This window comes from Ctenopharyngodon idella, chromosome 18 (genome assembly GCF_019924925.1).
Source record: "Ctenopharyngodon idella isolate HZGC_01 chromosome 18, HZGC01, whole genome shotgun sequence".
Lineage (NCBI taxonomy): Eukaryota > Metazoa > Chordata > Actinopteri > Cypriniformes > Xenocyprididae > Ctenopharyngodon > Ctenopharyngodon idella.
In genome coordinates, this window is record NC_067237.1 from 15949008 (window position 1) to 15974192 (window position 25185).

At 35.2% G+C, this 25185-nt stretch overlaps 1 protein-coding gene across 50 annotated transcripts in view; it reads right to left on the minus strand.

Annotated features, from left to right (window-relative positions):
• The window catches only part of LOC127500029 (uncharacterized), a 162447-nt gene that overhangs the window by 5832 nt on the left and 131430 nt on the right, over nt 1-25185 (minus strand). For 41 of the 50 annotated variants that reach the window (XM_051870860.1, XM_051870858.1, XM_051870861.1 and 38 more), the window contains 14 exons: nt 22372-22545; nt 21523-21693; nt 21144-21317; nt 20458-20631; nt 19632-19805; nt 19329-19493; nt 18577-18750; nt 18162-18335; nt 11025-11195; nt 9601-9774; nt 9075-9248; nt 7181-7354; nt 4792-4965; nt 1741-1914 (listed from right to left, as the gene is read on the minus strand). In XM_051870860.1, the coding sequence (XP_051726820.1) occupies nt 1741-1914; nt 4792-4965; nt 7181-7354; nt 9075-9248; nt 9601-9774; nt 11025-11195; nt 18162-18335; nt 18577-18750; nt 19329-19493; nt 19632-19805; nt 20458-20631; nt 21144-21317; nt 21523-21693; nt 22372-22545 (2421 nt within the window). The remainder of the gene's footprint in view (nt 1-1740; nt 1915-4791; nt 4966-7180; nt 7355-9074; nt 9249-9600; nt 9775-11024; nt 11196-18161; nt 18336-18576; nt 18751-19328; nt 19494-19631; nt 19806-20457; nt 20632-21143; nt 21318-21522; nt 21694-22371; nt 22546-25185) is intronic. The other 9 variants (XM_051870855.1, XM_051870856.1, XM_051870862.1 and 6 more) reach the window with 9 other exon arrangements.

Here is a 25185-nt window from a genome sequence, read left to right on the forward strand (position 1 = left end):
TGTTCTTTATTTTGATATATTGTATGTTGTATGTTATTGTATTTATCCAACAAAATATTCTGGGGGCCATGAAACTTTTGTGAAAATGATCAAAAATGTTGGCAGTAAAGAGTTAATAGACAGATAAAGTAAGCATTTAGCCTGTCATAGAGTGTATAGTTCATGGACTATTTTGTAAGACTTGATTTTCCTGCTAGGACAAAAACTGAGATCAAGCACCCTGCAATAAAGCAATAAAACTCATCTGGAGAGAAGATCTCAAAGAAATAGCATAGGACAACGCCTTGCCCTCACACATCTACAGGATGCAATAGCCCTCCCCCCAACACACACACACACACCCTCCTTCTCCTTCCTTTCCCCCTGACTCAAGTCACTGAAAGTTCTCCAAGAAGTATAATGTATCTGGTGTATCTATTGTTTATTCCTTTCATGTTTGATATCATTTTAAGTGTCTCAGTGCGATTGGTAAAATGGTCTCAATTTCACAGCAGTCACTGGTATTATGAAGAAGACTGAAAACTAAGGATAATTCTGTTCTCCTTTTGGGTGTTGAAAAACCCACTCCTCTCCCCCAAAACAGGTGTTGGTGTAATAAATATTTACAACCCTTTGTTCTGGTCTGCATATAAGGTAAAGTGCAAAGCAGTCATGGGGGATCATCTGTAGCCAGAAGCCCCCGTGCAGAGATGGGCGAATGTCTGAAGACATTCACACATCACTGTATGTATATGCATTTCTTTGGGTAATTGATGTTATGCATTCATTATTTCTGAATTGGCTTCTAATTGTCTAACTGTAATGTAATTGGCATGATACATTTTTACTTGACAAATAAAATGTTATATTTGGTTTATTCTGTATTATTTTTGATTCATTATTTCTAGTAGATTAAAGCGAAGGTATTACCACAAATCTGTGTTCAGGATTGATCATACGGAAGGTTTAATAGATGGAGCATAGGGCACATCAATTAAGTCCATTTCGATTTCTGACTATCGCTGCCTTAAATAAGTTGCAGTTTTCGTAGATATATAAAAACTATGCTTTTTGTTACGAGTAAGCAGAGCGCGACCGACTTAAAGGTAGATATTTACCCTGCTTCCAATGTTTAAGGTCAGAACTGACAAGTTTGTGTCCGAGAAGAGCACTCAAGTCGGCCGAAGTGACTTTTCTAAAGCGATACCGGGACTGCAGTGAACGAATAATTGAAGATATAAGATAATCAGAATAATCAAAAATCTAAATTAATGCATAACCAATGATTCATTTCTAATTGGAAACACAACCTAAGAATGAGAATCATTTGAAATTGGAGTCAGATTAAAAGAGTGAAATTAAATAAACTTCACAGAGGCGCTGAAAAGACATACACGCGTTAACCTTCGCCCAGGCCGTCGGATTCCGTTTTTGGGCCGATGCAGGGTTCCTTACAATTTTTAACACTGTCACACTAATTCTGTATGCTGGAAACTGTTGCAGATATGAATAGAATAACATTTCTGCAGAACAACATCTACACAATTAGTACATTGAAATTTGAATTGAATCAAATTAAATTTAATGCATTGACTTGTTAGTTAGGCACCTAAAATTAAGTGTGACTAATAGGGAAATGCAGTTGTAGTTCGGTTGAAATGCTACAGTATAAACAATGTTACCTAAGCTCTGTTGTCTTAAACTAACTAAACAGTAAACTTTCATCACACTGTAACTGCTGTAAAATATAATGATACTAACTGTAGATTTTCCAGTTTGCATTGTGGGTTCTTCAGTAGATCACTGAGGTTTTTAAATCCAGAGTCTCCTAGTTTATTCCCGCTCAGGTCCAGCTCTCTCAGGTGTGACGGGTTTGATTTCAGAGCTGAAGTCACAGCAGAACAACCTTCATCTGTCATATGACAGCCTCTTAACCTACATTATGAGAAAGAAAGAAAGAAAGAAAGAAAGAAAGAAAGAAAGAAAGAAAGAAAATAAGACACAAGAAAAGAAGATAACTCTTTATTCTGTAAAGTCACATCCTCTTCGTAAACAAACAAAACAAAAAAGACATTCAGAGAAAGAGAGATCATCATTCAGGGCTGTACACTGAGACATTCACTGAAAAAAAAGCAAAAACATTATGACTACCTGCCTAATATCCTCTGTCCCAGCCTTTTTTGGAGTGTGTTGCAGCCATCAAAATCAAAATTTGTTTATATTTACAGCATACACTTAAGTTAGTCAGTGAAAAGATTAAAAATCCTTTCTTTGTACTTTTGTTAGATAAATAAAGGTTAAAAAGAACTGAATCACAGATTCTTGATTTGATCACATTTTACAAAATATGACAACTTTTCTGGACATGGGGTTGTATCATTATTATGCATTTATTTATTATTATTATTCATATGACAGTAATAGCTTATATAATGTAAATCAAATGCACTGTATAATAAATGAAAATGTATATTTCTTAATGTATATTTTTTACTTTACAGTAGGAAAATTACCAAACTTTTTTTAATTTCTTCCCTTGCATTAGATAAACTCTTGAGCTTGTATTTAGTCAGAAAACTGAAAACAGATTTATAAATGTGTCTCATTACAAATCTAGTGAAATACTGTAATAATCTGCCCACAAAAATTATGGAAATTACACAAATGTGAAAATAATGCATAACTTGTGCCCGCCACATTCCTAAATACACAATAAATTCACAGCACATGCAGAGCGTCAGAGTTCAAATGTTTCATTGTGTTTCCTTGTGACCCAGTTTCCCAGTGTGTCTGATTATTGATTCCATTCACCTATTCTGTCAATTATCTTATTTCCCTGATTATTTATACCCCGTATTCTCCCTCATTCTCTGTCCGTTCTCGTCTGTTAAATCGTGTTAGTGTGAGTTTTTGTCATTAATTTCCATTATTATTGTTCTCCTTTGTCTTCGTGCTGTTTCCACTAACTGTTACATGACACAGAGATGGAGTTCACTGGATTCATTCACTGTGATCTGAGCAGTTCTAAGATGTGGAAAACACCAGATCACAAGCTCATCACGTCAACAAAGTGCACATTTCACTTTGAAATGCATAGTTCAAGCAGGCTATATACATATTTAATTGAATCACATTTTTTTGCAAATTGATAAGGTCACAAAGCCATATTGCACTTTCAATTTTAGTTAATTTACAGAAACTTCTTTGCTTCTCTTGAATATTGCATTTACACAATCTGAAGATTTAAAAAAACAAAAAAACAAAAAAAAAAACACACAAAGAACAATGACTCAGATCCATGATGCCATCTTATTCTCTTTCCCGACTATTTTTCCCCAGAATTTTCCAGCAATCCATGTTTTACTGTTTTACAGAAAGGAAGAGTACAGAATCTCTAGTATAAAAGCAGCAGCAGAAACAAGTGATTGATGTTTTCATCACATACATAAAAAACTAACATGATCATCGAAACATTAATCAGATTCAGCATATAAAATAAGAATGCATGAAGCTAGAATCAAATGATTTTGTCGTTGTTTCTTTAAAATCAGAGGCTCTGTTCTTTATTTTGATATATTGTATGTGCAGATATTCATCCAAAAAAATATTCTGAGGGCCATGAAACTTGTGAAAATTATCAAAAATGTTGGCACTAGGGCTGTCCATAGATTAAAGTTTTTAATCGCATGATTGTCATGAGTTAACTCGTGACTAATCACAACTTAATCACACATTTTTATCTCTAATCTTTAATTTTTTTTCTGTAACAAAACATTGAAAGCTTAGCCAAACTGCTGATCATAGCTGTACAGGGCGGGTTATTTCTCATCTCCATAAATATATCTAGTAGTAGAGCTAATGCAAGGGCTAGAAATTAATTGGGGTTATCCTTTGCTGAAACTTCCTTGTGGAAAGCGCGGTTCATGGTTGCATAGCAACGACAGATGCCACAGGAGCGCAAGCACTTTGGAAAGAAGAAGAAAGTGTCACAGCTGCACTTTCCGCTTTTTTTTTTTTTTTTACAAGTGACGTATCTTTAGCGCCTTCTGGGACACTTTTAAAATGTGCTGCGGTGCGGCTGGTGTAAACACAAGCATTGCAGGCACATGCAGTGTAAATAAGGGGTTATCCTTTGCTGAAATTTCCTTGTCGTCGTGGAGAGCGCAGTTCATGGTTGCATAGCAACGACAGATGCCACGGGAGTGCAAGCGCTTTGGAAAGAAGGAGAAAGTGGCGTGGCTGCACTTTCCATGCATTTTTATACATGTTGTGTATGGCCCCATATGGCTGCATCTCTACTTCTCCAACTACGGGTTAGGCCACGGGTCAAACAGTAAATGCGCGCTGCATTAATTGCACGGAAATAAAATTAGTGCCATTAAAATTAATTTACGCTAATGCGTTATTCACAAGTTAATTTTGACAGCCCTAGGTGGCAGTAAAGAGTTAAATAGATACAGTAGGCATTTATCTGTCATAGAGTGTATAGTTCCCATGGACTATTTTTAACACTGTCACACTAGTTCTGTATGCTGGAAACTGTTGTTATAGCAGATGTGAATAGCATAACATTTCTGCAGAACAACATGTACACAATTAGTACATTGACTTTTGAATTGAATCAAATTAAATTTAATGCAATTACTGGTTAGTTAGGCACCTAAAATAAAATGTGACCAATAGGGAAATGCAGTTGCAGTTCAGGTGAAATGCTATAGTATACACAATGTAACCTAAGCTCTGTTGTCTTAAACTAACTAAACAGTAAACTTTCATCACACTGTAAGTGCTGTAAAGTATAATGATACTAACTGTAGATTTTCCAGTTTGCATTGTGGATTCTTCAGTAGATCACTGAGGTCTTTAAATCCAGAGTCTCCTGGTTCATTCCCGCTCAGGTCCAGCTCTCTCAGGTGTGACGGGTTTGATTTCAGAGCTGAAGTCACAGCAGAACAACCTTTATCTGTCATATCACAGCCTCTTAACCTACATTATGAGAAAGAAAGAGCAAGAAAATAAGACAGAAGAAAAGAAGATAACTCTTTATTCTGTAAAGTCACATCCCTTTCGTAAAAAAAAAAAAAAAAAAAAAAAAGACATTCAGAGGGAGAGATCATTATTGAGGACTGTACACTGAGACATTCACTGAAAAAAAAAGCAAAAACATTATGACTACCTGCCTAATATCCTCTGTTCCAGCCTTTTTTTAAATGTGTGTTGCAGCCATCAAAATCAAAATTTGTTTATATTTACAGCATACACTTAAGTTAGTCAGTGAAAAGATTAAAAATCCTTTCTTTGCACTTTTGTTAGATAAATAAAAGTTAAAGAGAACTGAATCACAGATTCTTGATTTGATCCCATTTTACAAAATATGACAACTTTTCTGGGCATGGGGTTGTATCATTATTATGTATTTATTTATTATTATTATTCATATGACAGTAATAGCTTATATAATGTAAATCAAATGCACTGTATAATAAATGAAAATGTATATTTCTTAATGTATATATTTTTTACTTTACAGTAGGAAAATTACCAAACTTTTTTTAATTTCTTCACTTGCATTAGATAAACTCTTGAGCTTGTATTTAGTCAGAAAACTGAAAACAGATTTATAAATGTGTCTCATTACAAATCTAGTGAAATACTGTAATAATCTGCCCACAAAAATTATGGAAATTACACAAATGTGAAAATAATGCATAACTTGTGTCCACCACATTCCTAAATACACAATAAATTCACAGCATATGCAGAGCGTCAGAGTTCAAATGTTTCATTGTGTTTCCTTGTGACCCAGTTTCCCAGTGTGTCTGATTATTGATTCCATTCACCTATTCTGTCAATTATCTTATTTCCCTGATTATTTATACACTGTATTCTCCCTCATTCTCTGTCCGTTCTCATCTGTTAAATCGTGTTAGTGTGAGTATCTGTTCTGATTGCTTGAGTTTTTGTCATTAATTTCCATTATTATTGTTCTCCTTTGTCTTCGTGCTGTTTCCACTAACCGTTACATGACACAGAGATGGAGTTCACTGGATTCATTCACTGTGATCTGAGCAGTTCTAAGATGTGGAAAACACCAGATCACAAGCTCATCACATCAACAAAGTGCACATTTCACTTTGAAATGCATAGTTCAAGCAGGCTATATACATATTTAATTGAATCACATTTTTTTGCAAATTGATAAGGTCACAAAGCCATATTGCACTTTCAATTTTAATTCATTTACAGAAACTTTGCCAAAGAAATGGTGCAAAACAATGTTAAAGACCTTTTATGATATCCTGAAAAGGTTTGAAATATGGTAGGTCACTAGAGTCTAAGTAAAGGGAAACAATGGAATTATAATTAACATGCATACATAGCATGCATGATGAACTGCACTATTTATAGTTTTTGTAACAGTAACAGGCATTTTATACTTGTGCTATGTAATTGTGTATAGTTAGGGCCTTTAAGTAGGGATCCAACTAAGAAATATTTTGATGACTGACAATTCTGTAAAAAAAAACATTTTAATATTTTTAATCAGATTAAAAAATATAAATACTAATTCTTAAAAATGTATAATTTTCAGGTGCATGGATCAAAAACAAATCAAAAACAGAAGAATGAAAAATAGGGATCCACACACATCAAAATATAGGCAAAAAAGCTCACATTAATTTATTAAACAGAAGTCACAAACAGACTGAATTTCAAAAGTGGAAGAAATGCAATGTGCAGCAAAATGTTTTCGTTTCATTGCAGTGTGCTTCCAAGCATCCACCTGCACAAGGCAAGATACAGTAAATGCTTATGCAAAAGTGCTTGACATAAAGCATTATTGTGTTTCAGTTGACTTGTGCACCTTTCCCACAGCAGCTCTCTCTGTGTTCTCTGCAGTTTTCCATATGTGTTTTGTCCAAAGAAATGGGTTATTCCCTACTGTAAAGCGATGTGACAGGTGGATGATTTTTGTGCACAGTGTGCAGACATGACTAATCGATAATCAAATTCATTATTTTCAATATTGATTATGAGCAATTTTTGTATGTTAAAGTAAAGTTTATGTACAGCCCTGTCATTTATTTCACCAGATCACTAAATACTAATGAGAATAATTTTTCACAAAAAATAAGAGGACAGGTATATAATGTTAAAGTAATTTTAAGCATTTTGATTCTTGTATGTGAATGTTCCTCACCTCAATCTCTCCAGCTGACAGCGTGAATCTTTCAGTACACCAGATAAGTGCTTTGCTCCTGTATTTTTTAGCTGATTTCCACTGAGGTCCAGCTCTCTCAGGTGTGAAAGGTTTGGAAATAGAGCCTTAGTCAGGGTGTTACACTGATTCTCTGTAATACTACATCCACACAGACTGAAGACACAAAGGGAAAATACAATGAATCATATCTATGATGATCAAGCTAAGATTTTTAAATATTTGTAATTCTCTCTATCAGCATTTTCCATTTCAGAATTGTCAATAAGTTAGGAAATGTTTTTTTTTTCCCAAGATACAAAAAAGTTTACACAATTTCAGATCAACTTCAAAAGTGGTTCTTCCGTGTCAAAGTCATCATTTGGGTGCCACATTTTTACAGTTTCTCTACCACCAAATCAGATCAATAATGTTGATGACATCATTCTGCACTTAAGATTCCATTCATATTTTCTGTCAAATCAAATGGAGCCTAAATTGTTATACTTCTTCAGACATTGGTGGGATTTTTTTTTTTTTTTAAATTGGTATTGGCCAGTAAAAGTGATTTTCCATGCTATCAGCTGATTGTTTAAAAACAGCTGATGATCAGGGCTGATTATGTCCTGTCAATCAAAAGAGGGTGGGATTAAGATAAATATCAGCTGATAAAGATCGGTGGCTGAACAATTGGTACATCACAATTTGCTTTGTTCTGGAAACAGGCACTGAATTGCGTTGCAGCTTTTTTTTTTGTTTTTTAAAACAACTTTTTTTTTAACAACTCCCAACTAGACACCTGCTTGGGACAGATTTTTCTGCTCCCAGCCCCTCCTGCCAGATTCTGTCCTGCTCCTATGAAAACATATGAAACCTTCTCCGGCTCCCACCTGCAACATTCACGCTTAAAATCTTACATAGATCACTATGTCCATGACATTTCCATGAAATAGTTTCAAGTTACGTGTCGCCTTGCCACAACATCATAGCATAAACGCTCTTGATAGAATATTTGTTATTAAAGCATCAACATTCACAAACCACTGTTAATTTAACAGAAAAGCAATCATAGGCAACTGAGCGCATGGTTTGGCATGGCAGAATGCATGCAAAGGGCGCTCCCTTTATAATCACTAAAAAGCTGACATCTCACAAAACTCCGCTATAATCAATGAAATTGACTGCACAAAAAAATCTTTTATAATGTCTACACTTTGTTTGTTATATTGAGAGGACTCATAAGCATGTGGAAATCCAGCACTGAACAAAAAACTATGGCGTTTTGAGCAGTGAGTGGATTCTAAAAGAAATCAACAGATATGTCTGTGGTTGGCTACATTGCTCAATGCTGCAAAAACCTGTTATAAATAAAAAACTCTGCCTATTCTTGCATTTGTAAATCGATTTTTATTTTATTTTAGTTGTTCTTGTTGCTTTTGTGCAATAGATGAATAATAATTTCTTTTTAAATATTTTATTTTTAGATGCTTCTATTGAATCATTTTATTCTCCCACAACCCACATTTGCCCATCAAATTTTCTCCCGTGCCGCACTCCATTGCGTTGGGTCCCACGGTATTGCAGGTCTCTATCCCCAACCAAATTAATGCACACATCAACATACTTTAAAGTAAAAACTCTGTAGATATGAAATATAAGCTTTTGGAATTAAAGCATAAATGTATACATAATTTAAATTATATTCAATCTGTGAAAGTTATTTTTATCTAAATGTGTATGTTTTTAATAGTTTGCTTAATTTTAATATATAACGTTATTGTAGCTGCTGAGAAAAACTGCTCTAACTCAAACAAATGAGGAAATAGCATTATCCACTACTGTAAAAGTAAAATTAAATGTAATGTAACATTTTATGTCACTAAAACAAAATACTCACGTGAGAGTGTTGAATTGACAGTGTTTATCCTGGAGCAGAGCAGCGATCTGATTCACTCGTGTGTCTCCTAGTTCACATCCACTCAGATTCAGCTCTCTCAGGAGTAATGGGTTTTTACCCAAAAGTTCTGTCAAATATTTACAGGCTTCCTCTGCAGTAGGACTTCTCAAAATCCTGCAGAAGGGAAAATGAATTAATTTAAATGTCTATATGGCTTTAAGCAATATGTGAGAAACATCAGCACAGAGAAAACTGGCTTGTGAAACTGCATGTTTATGAACATCTGGAGACTCACAGAACTGCTGTGGAGAGATACAGTGATAAAGGGAACCTGGACTTGATGGCATTAAACTAGTGTCAGAAACATTTAATACCATACTACTGAATACCATCAGTACAACTGTACCTAAACAAAACTCAGCAACCCCCACTGCAAAACTTGTGGAGATTATTGTATTACTGAAAGAACATTGTGTATGAATATTTAGCATGCATATTTATTTTGTGTTATTTCATCACATCTCACCTCAGATTCTTGAGTTCACAGTTTTCATCCTGTAGTAAATCATCGAGCTCCTTCACTCCTGATTGTCCAGGATCATTTCCTGTGAGATCCAGCTCTATCAGGTGTGAAGGGTTTGATCTCAGAGCTGAAGCCAGAGCTTTATAACCTTCTTCTCTGATACTGCATTCTGAAAGTCTAGAAAAAAAGACATTTTATAAAACTCATTAAGTTAGAAAAGTTGATTATATATGATTGTATTATATTTTTAATTTTATTTTATTTATATTATATATTTATTCATTGTTCTGTTAAACAGTGTTGGGGAGTAGCTAGCTACAAGTAGCAATGCTGCCAACATAACTACATTTTTCAGTATCTGGACAGTAGCTCAGCTACTTTTAAAACATTGTAGCTTTTCCAGTAGCTAACTACTTTTTCCAAGTAACAGTGTAGCGTGACTAAAAGCTACATTCCATTTTGCATCCTGATGAAATATAAGCCTGTAATGCACTGAAGCAGCACAGCGTTGTCTTCTTACTAGAGAACAAACTACATTTGTTCACTACACACTTTGTTACATCATGCATTTTGCGACTTAACACCTCCACTGATAAGAGACTGATGATTACGTAAAGGACGTACAGGAATGCTGTCTACATTGAAGACTTAAAGTGCATGGAAGGTGAATAACAGCTTTTTAAATGTACTATTTATGCTGCTTTATTGCACTCTTTATCAAATGTGTATTTATATTTTAATTACAAGGATGAACCACCATAGTTTTATCTATCCCATTATTTTTGTAATGAACCTAATAGATCACTAATTGAACTGAAAGAAAACTGCAGTATAGTAATGCACTTATTACTTGGCAAAGGCTGGTTACTGTGGGATTTCAAGCAAAGAGTGATCAGCTCATGATTTGCGTCTCAGAGCAGCTCTGTTCACAGTAAATAGCCTACCGCATGTGCTGTGAGTTTAACCTGCATTTTTGATTACTCCTGTATATCCAGTTTAAGTGGCATATATTTTGTTTTTGTATTGATGTTACATTTGTAGCAATTTTGCACTTTGACAGTAAGTTTGAGATATAGGCTATATTTTAGTATTGTGTGCTTTGTATAGTTTACAAAATCAAACGATTGGGACACTTTTTGCCATTGAAATGACTGGGAAAAATAGTCCCAGTAAACCTAAATTTACCCTACTCGTTGAATCCATAATTGCATTACAATTAGTTGTTTTAAACACCCCAAATATTTTACTTACAACATTCTTCATTAACAATTATTCTGTTATTTGTAACAATGTCATTGTAAAACAAAGGAGGTTCAATGTAGCTCAGAGTAGCTTCCCCAACACTGCTGTTAAAACATAAATTGTACTATGATAAAAAAAAACCCATTCAAGTTAAGTGCAAACAAACAATAGTTCACTGAACTCACCTGAGTTTCTCCAGTGTGCAGTTTTTGTGTTCTAATCCGTTCTGGAGCTTCTTCACTCCTGAATTCTGCAGATTATTTTTGCTGATGTCAAGCTCTTTCAGACTGGAGTTTGATCTCAGGACTGCAGCGAGAGCTGAACAGCTTTCCTCTGTTAGACCACAATTACGCAGTCTAAAACGATGATCAGGAGAAGGAAAATTTACAAACACATATTCAGAGAAGTTGGTACATTTTGTAAAATGCAATAAAATTAACAGTCTGTGATTCATTCCTTTTCTTTAACCTTTATTTTTTTGGAAATTGTAGTTTTGCAAGTGGAATTTTTGCCTAATCTCACTTGATACAAGACTTCAGCTACTCAACAGTCCATGGTCGTTGTTCTCTGATTCTCCTTTTCATGATAAGCCATACATTTTCAATAAGAGACAGATCTAGACTGTAGGTATAGTGTGTCTAAGAAACCACTATGTTCCAGCACGAGCAGAGTGAGGACTGGCATTATCTTGCTTCCCAGGAAAAGATCTTGATGGAAGTAGGGGTATGCCCAAAGCCTAAATCTGTATTTGGAAAGGCATGGAAAATGAATAATGCATTCTACAGAGCCCCTAAAAGGACACAATTATGGGCTTGCTAGTGGTAGGCTTTCACATTACAGTACATCAGGGGCCATATTCACAAAACATTTTATCTTACCACTAAGAGTTCTCCTAAATGGCAGTAAAAGCTCTTAGCTAAGAGTTTTCTTTTAAAACCTATTCACAAAGTTGCTGAAATAAACTTTTACTACTAAGGAATAGACAGAAGTCTTGAGATAAGAGTAAAGGCGGGGTTGACCTCATTTCTATGGATGATGTCAACACACTTACTAACTATGCACACAATGATTGGCTGATGGGGGAGGGGTCTCTGTCAGTTATTTATTCATAGAAATATTGTAGAATGAAGTATCATGTTACCATATTCAAATAAAGATTTTAAAATAAAATTGTTGTCATATTCAAATAAAGTTTTTTAAAACAGGCTAAGTACCACTATTTAAACAGGTATATGTTCAGTTAATTGTCAGCCTCTTACATGTCTACATCTTGAGAGATTGCAGAATTCAAGCAATAAATTATGTTTTATAAATAAAGTTTGGGAGGAGCACGTTCAAATGGTTTATCTAATCAGCTTGAGAGGAGGCATATATATACATAGCCGACGTGTACTTGACTGCAATGTTTTATTCTCCATCATTCAATACATTTTATCTGTACATAAATGAACATTTATGTTATGTCATCACAGATTAAAACCTATAAATCAAAATACTTAATGCATTTATGAAGAAAGGCTTAGCACTCAAGGCTCTATCTCTATTGCCTCAGTTGTGTATAGTGTCTTTGGGTGGACTGATGAGGCAGATTGCCGGCAACGGCCATTTTAGTGATTTCTGATTTGGTCTTAGTGACTTAGGCGTCCTCATTACTACTCCTAACTTTTCACAGACATAGGAGCTAGTTTTAGTGCTGAAATGCTTTGTGAAATACTCTTAAAGAAAAATTGTAGGAGTCCTAAATTTAGGGCAGACACGCCCATTATTTTTAAGAGTTTCTCCTAAATTGGCAAGATAGGAGCTACTTTTAGCCTTAAGATGTTTTATGAATATGGCCCCAGATTTCACTTACCACACAGAGAGAGTAAGGAGAGATGGCTGATAGAAAAATGGTGAATGGTTTACAGATCCTGAGCACCACTGACAAATATCTAATCTTGTAAAATGTGTGGCAAGTAAGTACCGCCGCTCCCTACTATACACAGAGTACATGTGATCGCGAATCTCGAAAGTGAAAGTAAAAAGCGAGCTCACGTTCAAAAGCGATTTCAATACCCCACATATTTTTTTTACCCTGGTCGTTCACACCTCAAAGCTTAAAAACTCTGTGAAAATTGGCGTGTAAAGCTCTGGAAAAGTGGGAGTGTAGAGGGGGGGAAGAGAGGAGAGAACAACCAATGAAACACAGACATTACAACACACTTATTACACAAACTAATGAATATTAATATATTAGCACGGAGAAAAATGACAACAAACTCCCAAGCACAAGGGAGAAATGCGAAAGAATATTTAAAAGGGCTAATAATACTTTGATTACGTTTATGAGCACTGCAGTCTCATAAACAACACGTAGTTTAACACAGAAAGAATAAAGACATAGTTTATTTTTTGCCCATTTTTCTTTGAAATTTCAATCTAAATCAGTCTTTTGTCTATTAGAATAATCGTGTCATCATGTTCAGATAGGCTACACCACTGTATCAGTGTCCAGTTTGCTCATATAATTCATTTGAAGAAGACTTGATGAAATATGCGTTCATACACCATGCTGGTTCGTGTTTGGTGCAGGAGAATATGTGAAATATGTCTATAAAAACTTTAAACACGGATACTTTATTCTGTATATGAGCTATAATCCACGTGGCTAGTGTTGTTAAACTCATCACGGAGCTGCGTGCTGAAACAGATCATATGCGCGCTCCGCGTGTATATCATATATCATGTGTTCGTATTCAAACTCCAGTTCAGACCGCATCGCGGGCAAAATACAAACAACACTCATGTGCTAGCTGTGCTGAGGGAAACATACACACGGCTCGCGTGTCCGAACGCAGAGGTGAATGAACAGCACTTTGTGACATTTGAATTCTCCGCTGTAATGCAATCTGATGCGAACATATTTTCCATTTGTGCTGGTAGATTACAGCAAAACAATCCACATGCACCCAAACTTCTGCTCTGGTCGCGTCGCAGGAAAATGCATTTTTCTGGGGTTTCATGACCCTTTAATAGTGGCTCCCTGAAGCCTGCTAAATATATAGTACAATTATCCAACTATATAATTGCAAGATAAAGCAATTAAATATATTTTTTCCTCCCCTCTCATATTTATTCCCTTTAGGGGCTTCACAGTACATGTCATTTCCTTTCCGAACATTGCATTCGGCTTTGGGCAAATGCCTAGATGGCAGTACATGTCTCTATATGTACAATTCCAATATACACCTCCACGTCAATGGACATTGACTTTACACATATGCAAGTCACCCATGCCTTTTGTACAGATGCACCTCCATACCAAGACAGATGTTTGCTTTTGCACTTGTCGCTTATGAAACTGGAAACTCATCTGACCACAGTACACACAAAAGACCATTGTCTTTTGAACCATCTAAGATAGGGGTGTCCAGTCCTGCTCCTGGAGGGCCACTGTCCTGCAAAGTTTAGCTCCAATTAAACACACCTGAACAAGCTAATCAAGGTCTTACTAGGCATACTAGAAACTTCCAGGCAGGTGTGTTGAGGCAAGTTGGAGCTAAACTCTGCAGGACAATGGCCCCTCCAGGACAAGCAGTTTGGACACCCCTGATCTAAGATGGACTAAGGTTTCTAAAGTACTCCCAAGCCCATATGGCTATATTAACACAGCAGCATGAGGTTTCTCATGCAATCTGAGGGCTCAAAGGTCACACACACTCAATAGAGGTGTCCTGCCTTGCTTTAGTCTACACTGACTGAGATTTCTCTGGATTCCCTGAATCTTTTCACAATAGTATGTATGGTTGATGGTAAAAGAATTTAATTCTAGGGATGCTTCAAAATGGGCTGAAATCAGAAATGAAAATTCAGGATGTACTTGGCCAAAAACCAAAATAAATAATCAATTATTTCATCAACCTTATTTAATAATCTACACTCAAATAGCTAAACTGAGTTTTACAAACATTTACAACAACAATAAACTGTAATAACTTGTTTTCATGACTGATTTATTCAAATATACATAACATAAGTTTATAGACCTTGAATAGCTTTCTTGAAGTAAATGTAACTGTGTAGTCTACAAGCTGTCTGTTGTTCATCTAACTTACTGGCTAAAAATTTGTTGGATTTGATTGACTCTTTTACAGTTTTTTTTTTTTTTTTTAATTGCTGTGGTGCAATTTTCACAAGCAAATGGTAAATTTTCAAAACTCTTAGTACTAATATCACAACATATCATCAAAAGTGCCCTTTTTCCCCAAACATTTCAGCATATTTTCAATTGTGTTAGTACAATACACAAAATCACAAAGTATCCTTTCACTAAGCAAAATAAGTGTTTCATCTATATAAATGTTTTATTCACAGTAACAGCCTTTCATAATGCAATTACTATTAAACTTTTGATTTGCATCTCTTTTCGTTCAGTTTAATACATTTGTCTATTATTTAATTCAACTGAATTTAATGGTTAATCAATTAATCATTTGGTACACCTATAGAGTTCTATAGATATTGATTCTATAGGCATAGTTTCTATAGAACTTATTTGCAATTTCTGATATGGATAACGAAATGTAATGAATTCTTTTTACATTATAAGCAATTATCTTAGATGATAACCACAATTTTCAAAGTGTGTGTGTGTGTGTGGTCCTGGTAAACACACACTAAATCTCAACAAGGATGGCAATACCAGTAATTTTAGACCTTGTTTGGGCATTTTTTTTTTTTTTTTGGTCCCCATGAGGGAAACAGCTTATAAATCATACAAAATTATATTTTTATAAAATGAAAAAATGCAGAAAGTTTTCTGTGATGGGTAGGTTTAGGGGTAGGGGATAGAATATACCGTTTATACAGTATAAAAATCATTATGTCTAAGGAAAGTCATTATGTCTAACTCTGTGTACTGTACTGTAGTATACTAGTGTTACACAATCTGGCACCTTCATATTTAGCCCATTTTCTTCATAAATAAAGCACAGAGTCATCACGTCAGATGATGTTAGATGTTCCTAGGACCAGATTAAGTTGGAATAATTTACCACTAGATCTAAGATTAAAACAGCACAGACTAAAAGATCTTTAGATATAAGAAACCGTTTCATTGCAGATTAAAATCGAGAAATTAACATGGTTAGTCCAGAGCTACCATCACAACAGCTGCCATGTTTAACTGCTGTAGCTTATCCATGCTGTGTGCACGAAATAGTCAAAATGTGACATCAGAGAAGCGGTAATTAAACCTCTGTTTTGTCACTAATTTCGGCCCTCCAAAACCATTTCAACCTGAAACCGAAAATAGCTATTTTGGCCAAAACTGAAATTCCATTTTTCAATTGGCATCCCTAATAAATTCTTTGCAATCTTACATTCAGAAATGTGATTTTTTTTTTTTAATTGTTTGACAATTCTCTCATGAAATTTGGCACAAAGTGGTGAGCCATGAACCATCTTTTCAAAACTTTTCTTTGTACATTTGTCAGTTATATAAAGAGTCAATAGAATTTACGAATCACTGATTCTTGATTTCATTGGATTTTACAAAATGTCCCAACTTTTCTGAAAATGGGGTTGTACAAGTACTTGATGACAACATTCAGTGATTACTAAGTATTTTTAGGGGCTTTTGTCCTGGAGGAACATTTTCATAGTTCCTATAAACGTTTTCCTGCATAAACAATGAACGCTGCCATTACAAATTCTAACTTCCAATTAGATGCTCTGGTAACACTTTAGAATGGGGAACACATTATGACTATTAACTACAACTTTTTTCTTAATAAACTCCTAATTTAGTGTTAATTAATAGTTAGTAAGGTAGTTTTACCATTTAAGTTTAGGTATTGGGTAGGATTAAGGGATACGGAAAAAGGTTATGCAGAGTAAGACATTAATATGTGCTGTTTAATTTGGCGGATCTTTATGCCGGATATGCAAAAAAACTGCTTGTAGTCATTTCCCAAAAACACAATTTATGTACGTTAACACAGGTACACGCTGAATACGGACAGAAAGAATTTGTAGTTTGTATGGTTAATATTAATGTAATTGTCAGTGCTTTTTTTAAAAAAAAAAAAAAAAGCTTGAATATTACTAGAGTATTGGCTGTATATTATTAAAGGGATAGTTCACCCGAAAATGAAAATTTGATGTTTATCTGCTTACCCCCAGGACATCCAAGATGTAGGTGACTTTGTTTCTTCAGTAGAACACAAATGATGATTTTTAACTCCAACCGTTGCGGTCTGTCAGTCGTGTAATGCTTGTCAATGGTAATTCCATCTATAAGAGTCAAAAAAACAAGCACAGACAAATCCAAATTAAACCCTGCGGCTCGTGATGACACACTGGTGTCCTAAGACATGAAACGATCAGTTTGTGTGAGAAACCGAACAATATTTATATCATTTTTCACCTCTAAAACACCACTATGTCCAACTGCCTTGCGCATCCGGTTGGTGAGGTCTGAACACGCGTTCTGATGACAGAAGTGATGTCTCGCGCTTATACTTCAATGAGTGAGACATCACTTCTGTTGTCAGAGCGCGTTCAGACCTCACACACCGGATGCGCAAGGCAGTTGGACATAGTGGTGTTTTAGAGGTGAAATACTGTTCGGTTTCTCGCACAAACCGATCGTTTTGTGTCTTAGGACATCAATGTGTCGTCACGAGCCGCAGGGTTTAATTTGGATTTGTCTGTGCATGTTTTTTTGACTCTTATAGATGGAGTTACCATTGACAAGCATTATACGACTGACAGACCGTGACGGTTGGAGTTAAAGATCATAATTTGTGTTCTACTGAAGAAACAAAGTCACCTACATCTTGGATGCCCTGGGGGTAAGCAGATAAACATCAAATTTTCATTTTTGGGTGAACTATCCCTTTAATAATATATAGCCAATATTCTAGTAATATTCAAGCTTTTTTTTTTTTTTTTGTTAAATGCACTGACAATTACATTAATATTAACCATACAAACTACAAATTCTTTCTGTCCGTATTCAGCATGTACCTCTGTTAACGTACATAAATTGCATTTTTGGGAAATGACTACATGCAGTTTTTTTGCAGATCCGGCATAGATATCAGCCAAAAAATGAATAAATAAATACATAAATAAAAAAACATTCAGATTTATGGCCAGTGGAACAGTACATCTCTATTTTTATTATTGTTCAAATCATCCCTTGGGCTGGATTGGTCACATCTGTGGACCGTATTCAGCCCATGGGCCATATGTTTGACAACCCTGCCTTCCAGTGTTTTGGTCACCTGATTTCTTTGAGATACTTTAAATGTACAATAACAAGTGAACACAATACTCACATCAGTGTGTTGACTGTACAGTGTTTGTCCTGCAGTAAAGCAGCGATCTGATTCACTCGTGTGTCTCCTAGTTTATGTCCACTCAGATTCAGCTCATTGAGGAATAACGGATTTTTACCCAAAATTTCTCTCACATACTGACAGGCTTCATCTGCTGCAGGGCTTTGTAATATCCTAGAAAGAAAGACAGTACATTGATATTTCACAACTGTACACTGCACAGCTTCCTTCTACAATAAAGTTCATCTTTACACTTCTTAGGTTCTTTCACACCAAATGCAATGTATAACAAAAAATGTTAATGTTAAGATGTGGTAAAACAATATTGATGGTGCAGAAATATAGTTTGATGGTTTAATTCACTTTCAGATAAAATCTTAAAACTATTGCATTTTAATTTGTAGAAAACACTCACCTCAGTGTTTTCAGTGAATGGCACAAAGTCTTTTGTACATTAATGAGGTGCTCCACCCCTGATTGTCCAGGATCATTTCCTGTGAGATCCAGCTCTATCAGATGTGAAGGGTTTGATCTCAGAGCTGAAGCCAGAGCTTTATAACCTTCTTCTCTGATACTGCACTCTGAAAGTCTAGAAAACATAAAAACTTAGAATGAACACTAGAACTAAAATAAACACTGCTGTAAACACAGTCAGTTTTGACCTGTAAATAATAGTAAATAACAATAATAATAGAGATAATAATAATAATAAAACTGTGAAGAAAAGACATGCTGTGTAACAGTATATTGGATTTGTATTCGCTCTTAAGTGACAGCAGCCTAATAAACCTGCTGCTATCACTTTAATTAAAGAACAAAAGACAAAGAGAAAATCCCTCACTGCTCTCAATAACTTTTGTAACTTTAATTGTAAGCATTATTCTTTATTTAATTATCACAATGAAGATTATCCAGTGTTATTTTACAATTATTTAATTTTTGTAGTATGACCGACCTGAAAAACATAAAACCATGTTTATTTAATTTGTCTTTTCATTCTATTGTATTGTGCCATCGTTTGCCATTTATTTGTTCCTATTTTACTACTACAAAACAAAATTAAAAAACTATCCTTAGATTTTTCCCCACTTCTGAAGGTCAGTGGACTCAAATATATACAAGTGAGTGTTGTGGTGTTGAGTGTAGCTGATGGTGAACTGTACTCACTTGAGTATCTTCAGTGTTGATTTCTTCAGTCCCTCACAGATCTCTTTGACTCCTGAGTCCAGCAGACGGCTGTTGTTCAGGTTCAGCTCTTTCAGGATGGTTTTGGAGGAGAGAACAGTGGCTAGAACTGAACAGCTTTTCTCTGTCTGCTCACAATTATTCAGCCTAAACACAGAAACACCATTATTTATTATTCAGTACATATTTAACAGCTCTTCATATCTGCTCACACATGTGACTGACAGACTTTTATAATGAATAGAATGAACAGAAGTTATAATGTAAAAAATCATGTTGACTCACTTGATTTTCTCCACTTTGCTATGAGAGTCCATCAAAAGATCAGAGAGCTTCACTCCATCCAGATCTCCTAATTTATCTTCACTCAGATCCAGTTCTGTCAGTAATAATGGACTTTTACCCAGAACTTTAGTGAGATGCTCACATGCTTCCTGTGCAGCAGGACTTTTCAGAAACCTACAGGAAGTAGAATTACAAATCAGATAATATTCCAATTTTATGCCTTTTGCAGCTTCATCCTGAACGAGTCACTAAACAGAGTAGAATGATTAACTACAAGCATTTCTATCAGTTAATTAAACCAAAATGAAATTTACAGCATGTAATAACCATAAAACAATATACAGAATGCAAACAAACAATATGCCATTTTCATGTATAAGCAAATAACAGTAAGAGAAAATACAGAAATGTGTTTTCATCGTTTTCTGTTATTACTTCTTTACACATAAACAAACCACATAAAACAGTATATCTTTAATTACAGTAGCTGATCAAAATTAAAACATGCCCAAAACTAATACTAAAGAAAATGATAATGTGACATGATAATTTGTCCAAACATATATGACACCGCCTGACAAATACTCTGAATCATTATCAGATATTATATGCTGAACACAAATATAACAAAACTACTTACTAATAAAAATAATAGTGGAAATTCTATTATCAGTGCTATAATAATAACTGAATTTTCCCAATGATCAGGCGATAATATCTCAGCCACCGATATATTTGCACCTCTAGTCCAGTGTAGTATTAATGTGAAGTGTTGTGTAATATCTGGTTAAAATCATAGTAATGATAATTGTCTCCAATTTATCACCTGATGGTCTTTAATGAACAGTGTTCAACCTGCAGTAAATCATCGAGCTCCTTCACTCCTGATCGTCCAGGATCATTTCCTGTGAGATCCAGCTCTATCAGGTGTGAAGGGTTTGATCTCAGAGCTGAAACCAGATCTTTATAACCTTCTTCTGTGATACTGCAGTCTGAAAGTCTAGGGGGAAAAAAAAGAAAAAACAGTTGTTATTCTTTTAGGAGACACAGATTATCGTATCACTAATGGGATTTATGAATGACTTCTGACAAATTAGGCAAATTATAAACACATTATTGCCATAGAGTGAGCAAAAACGTATGACAATATGATGTTTTAATTTTAATATTAGCAAAATAACCCATAGACATAAATACATTATATGCATTAACCAAAACCTTATTAAATTAAATAACTTTAATAACCTAATCTTATTAAATTAATGGTTCACCAAAAAATGAAATTCCATAATTTTTCGATTTTGTTATCATGTTGTTATAAAATTTATTTTCTTATGATGTTAGGCAGAATATTAGCCTCAGGCCTCAGTCATACTTTAAATTTAAAGTAGTAAATCTGAAATTTTGGCATCCAGTCTTTTTTCAGTCAGATTTTTTTTAGGTAATCTAATTAAATAAACCTTAATAAATGTACATAAACATGCTGAAAAGTATATAAATGAAAATACACACTTCAGTTTCTCTAATCTGCATTGTGTATTTTTCAACAGATGACAGATCTTCTTTATTCCAGAGTTTCCTAGTTTATTTCCACTCAGATCCAGCTCTATCAGGTTTGAAGGGTTTGAATTAAACGCTGAGGTCAGAGCAGCACAACCTTCTGCTGTAATACTGTTATTATTCAGCCTGAAGAGAAAGAAAACAAAGACAGGAAACATTCTTCAGTTTATTTTTGCCAAAATGCACAGTACAGTAACAAAGATAAATTAATATGATAGATCAAATAATCTCAATCCTCAAAAACTTTAAAGAGCAATGACAGTCTTTTATTAGACTTCAAAAATGTAATATTAATTTTTTTGTAAAGTATAAAACAATATGAAATACTCACATCAGTGTGTTGACTGTACAGTGTTTGTCCTGCAGTAGAGCAGCGATCTGATTCACTTGTGTGTCTCCTAGTTTACTTCCACTCAGATTCAGATCTCTCAGGAGTAATGGGTTTTCACCCACAATTCCTCTCACATACTGACAGGCTTTGTCTGCTTCAGTACCCAAAAACCTGCAGATAAGAAGGATTCAAATAAATTCTTAAACTTGATCTAAGGAAAAATAACGTACGACTATTGGCGCTTTTCCACTGCGTGGAACGACTTGGCTCGGCTCAGTTCAGTTTGTCTCACTTACTTTCGTTTTGCTTTTCCACTGCAGTTTAGTACTGCTTCAAAGCGGGTGGGATTTAATATAGACTGATCATTATAGTTGCGCCGCCTTTACTGCCGTGGATCCGGTCCTCGGCTACCAATGAGTCACCTCGTCTACTGACCACGATACAGCCATTTCTTTTTTTAAGTTGCGTGCGACGGTCGTTTAAAGCAAGTCATTTTAAAAAAGTAGTGCGAACAAATGATACTGCGGTGGCTGTTACTGACTATTTAAATCTAGCGGGTTTGGTGTCTCGTGTTTCAAATCAAATGACGCTGGTAGTGACGATTCTCTCTGACCAATCAGTGATCTGCAGTGTTTACACGTCACATTTCATGTCGGTTCGGCTTGTTTGAAACCTCCACCGAAGTGGTAATATTTAAGCGAGCTGTACCATTCCATACCAAGCCATTCCCCATGTAATGGAAAAGTGCCATATGTGTGTGAAATGGTTTATTTTGTATTAGTGAAATATTGTTTATATATATAAATAGACTGCATATCATTTATTTTGTATTATTAGATCATGTCTCACCTCAGTGTCTTGAGCTGACACTCTGGATCCTGTAGTAAATCATTGAGCTCCTTCACTCCTGATTGTCCAGGATCATTTCCTGTGAGATCCAGCTCTATCAGGTGTGAAGAGTTTGATCTCAGAGCTGAAGCCAGAGCTTTATAACCTTCTTCTGTGATATTGCAGTCTGAAAGTCTACAGAAAAGAAATTTGAAAATTCAAATAAAATTTATTTTACAATTAATATCACTGCAAAAAAGACTTTACTACAGTATCATTTTAAGGGGGTCATAAGCAGTGTTTTTTAAATTGTATAATGTTTGACTGTGCATGTTGACTGCGGCACTATAAAATTACTCAGTACATATCAAACCTTCTGTAACAGACAAAGCAATAGTGACACAAACATTGTTAACATTGTTACTCTCGGGTCCAATATAGTCGCACTACAATAATTTTTTATTTTCAGTCTCTCCAAAAAGCCTGCATCGAACTATGTGTTTTTTAAAACTAATCTAAAGTAAAATTAAGCTAACAAACAAGCAGTATCTTACTAACACAATCTCATTGGATCTTCATTAAAAATAAAGTCTATCCACGCTTTTTTAATGTCAGGAGGAAGGCAATGCAAAGACTGTCTTTCCACAATTTGGTACTTCAAAACGTCTTGTAATCCTTAGAGTTGTCTCTATAGTTTTGTTGCTGGAGTAATCCTGCATTTGCTTCACTCTTGTTTTTACTACTACATGACATGCACAAAATCGGTGGGCGAGTGTCACATCCACGCCTGCCCGGACTCCGTTTCCCAGTATCCTCCTGTTCCGCACTCCTGTTTGCACTTCCCTCATCAGTCTTCCCGCCATCTCCCCGGATTCCCAGCACCTGTTGTCCTCGTCAGCACTCCCTTTTAGTTGGACTCACTCCCAGCACTCCTTGTCCGTTATATTGTTTGCCATATGTGTGTAAAGCTGTCGTTCTGTCCTTTGATGGTATTAAAACCCTGATATTGTGGATTTCCGTATTTCGCCTCATCAATACAGCACTACACCGTAACAGCGAGGCTTAAGAGGCAATGATGTATAAGTAGGTACTGATCTTCTGCAGAGGTGTTTTTTTTTTTTGTTGCACTACTATGTAATGTGGCAAAATCTAAAATGAGTCCTTTTCTGAGCTTGGTTTCAATAAAAGCTGTTTTTGGACTGATGTAGTGTTAATTTTATCAACTATTTTTTTCAAATGTAACTCTTAGTTTTTATCATATTTAGTCAACCTTGTCCTGTTTTTGTTTGGTCAAGTCTGAGCATTTTAGTCTCATTTTAGTCAATGGAAACTTACATATTTTCGTCATACTGTTAATATGACTGTAAAAAGGTTAAAATAATAATAAAAAAACAATATTATTTTGCTCAATTTTAATTGATTTAATTCATTAAAAATGTATTTTTACATTTCATCAGAAGTTGCTCTTTCACCAATAAGCACAAATCAACAGAATATCGATTCATATGCATGGTTTATTTTACCTCATATAGTGTACAGATTTATTAAAGACTATCAATTATAGCCTAAGCTAAATAAACACCAAAGACTTTAGATATACTTTTGCCCTGTCTACATTATGAAAACTGGTAAAACAAAAACCTACTCTCAAATATTATAACAGAGAAATTCCTAATATTAATTCCAATAATTCCAAGTTGCATTAATGTTTCTCTATTAAAACAATGGCAAAAAAAAAAAAAAGAGACCGTACATATTGCCACACAGAGGATGCGTAAGTACAATCAGCAACTACAACTGCAAACAATACAGTCGAGATCCATGACAGAACACAGACTGGCTGAATGTCGCTTTCATTTAAGCAGAATACCTCAAATGGAGATCACTGAACTCCTCCTGTTTTGGCTCCTCTTTTTTTTTTTTTGTTAAAGTTTTCGTTCTTTTAACTACATTTTAGTCTCGTCTTTTTTCGTCAACAATATTGCAGGTTGATATAGTCACAGTTATCGTTTAATGGCCTTATTGTCTCGTCATCTCATCTTAGTCAAGGGAAAAAAACCTTAATTGACAAACATTTTTCTGTCAGGACTCGGGTTTGATCTTCCTTCTGTTTGTTTCTATCTTTTCCATGTGCGTTTACGCACGGCTGTTTGTGTTTCACAATCAGCACATCTGCTCGTTTGCACTCACCTGTCTCCCTTTATTGTCTCCCTTGATTTCTCTGCTAGATCTATCCTTCCTTTTCCTTTGTTCTCTGCCAGTGTGTTCTGTGCTGTTTTGCTGTTCACCTGCCTGTTTTTTCTTGTCTAGTTTTGTCATTTTATTTGGTTTGTTTCTTTTTTTATCTCACTCATTTTTTCTCTGCCCAGTTGTGTTGCGGTTTCCTGTTCCTCTCCAGAATTCACTGGTCTCGGATAGCTCTCGTGCTACTGACCATTTGGACTGTTACTGGTGCTGGAGTTTGGATTTTCCTGGGTTACCGTTTGCCTCACTGGACTGCTTTCTGCTGTGAACACCTGCCTGTTTCTGATCGTGAGTTGGATGTCCCTGTTGGTTCTGTTTGCTCCTCGCCTGACTATCCTGCTTGTCTGACATTGATTCCCGCCTCACGAATTGCCCTGGACTCTGAATCCTGCCTGCCTGACCATTTTCTTCGGTTCCAATCTGGTCTGGAGCCGTGCAGCTTCAACGGTCTTTAATTATTATTTCAATAAATTGAAATTAAGCATTCTTCTGCTTCCTTCTTCCTCAGATCGTCACATTTTCGTCATAGATTTCATTAACAAAATTAACATTAGACTGATGAGGAAGTTTTGAGTTCTGAAATTTACAGGA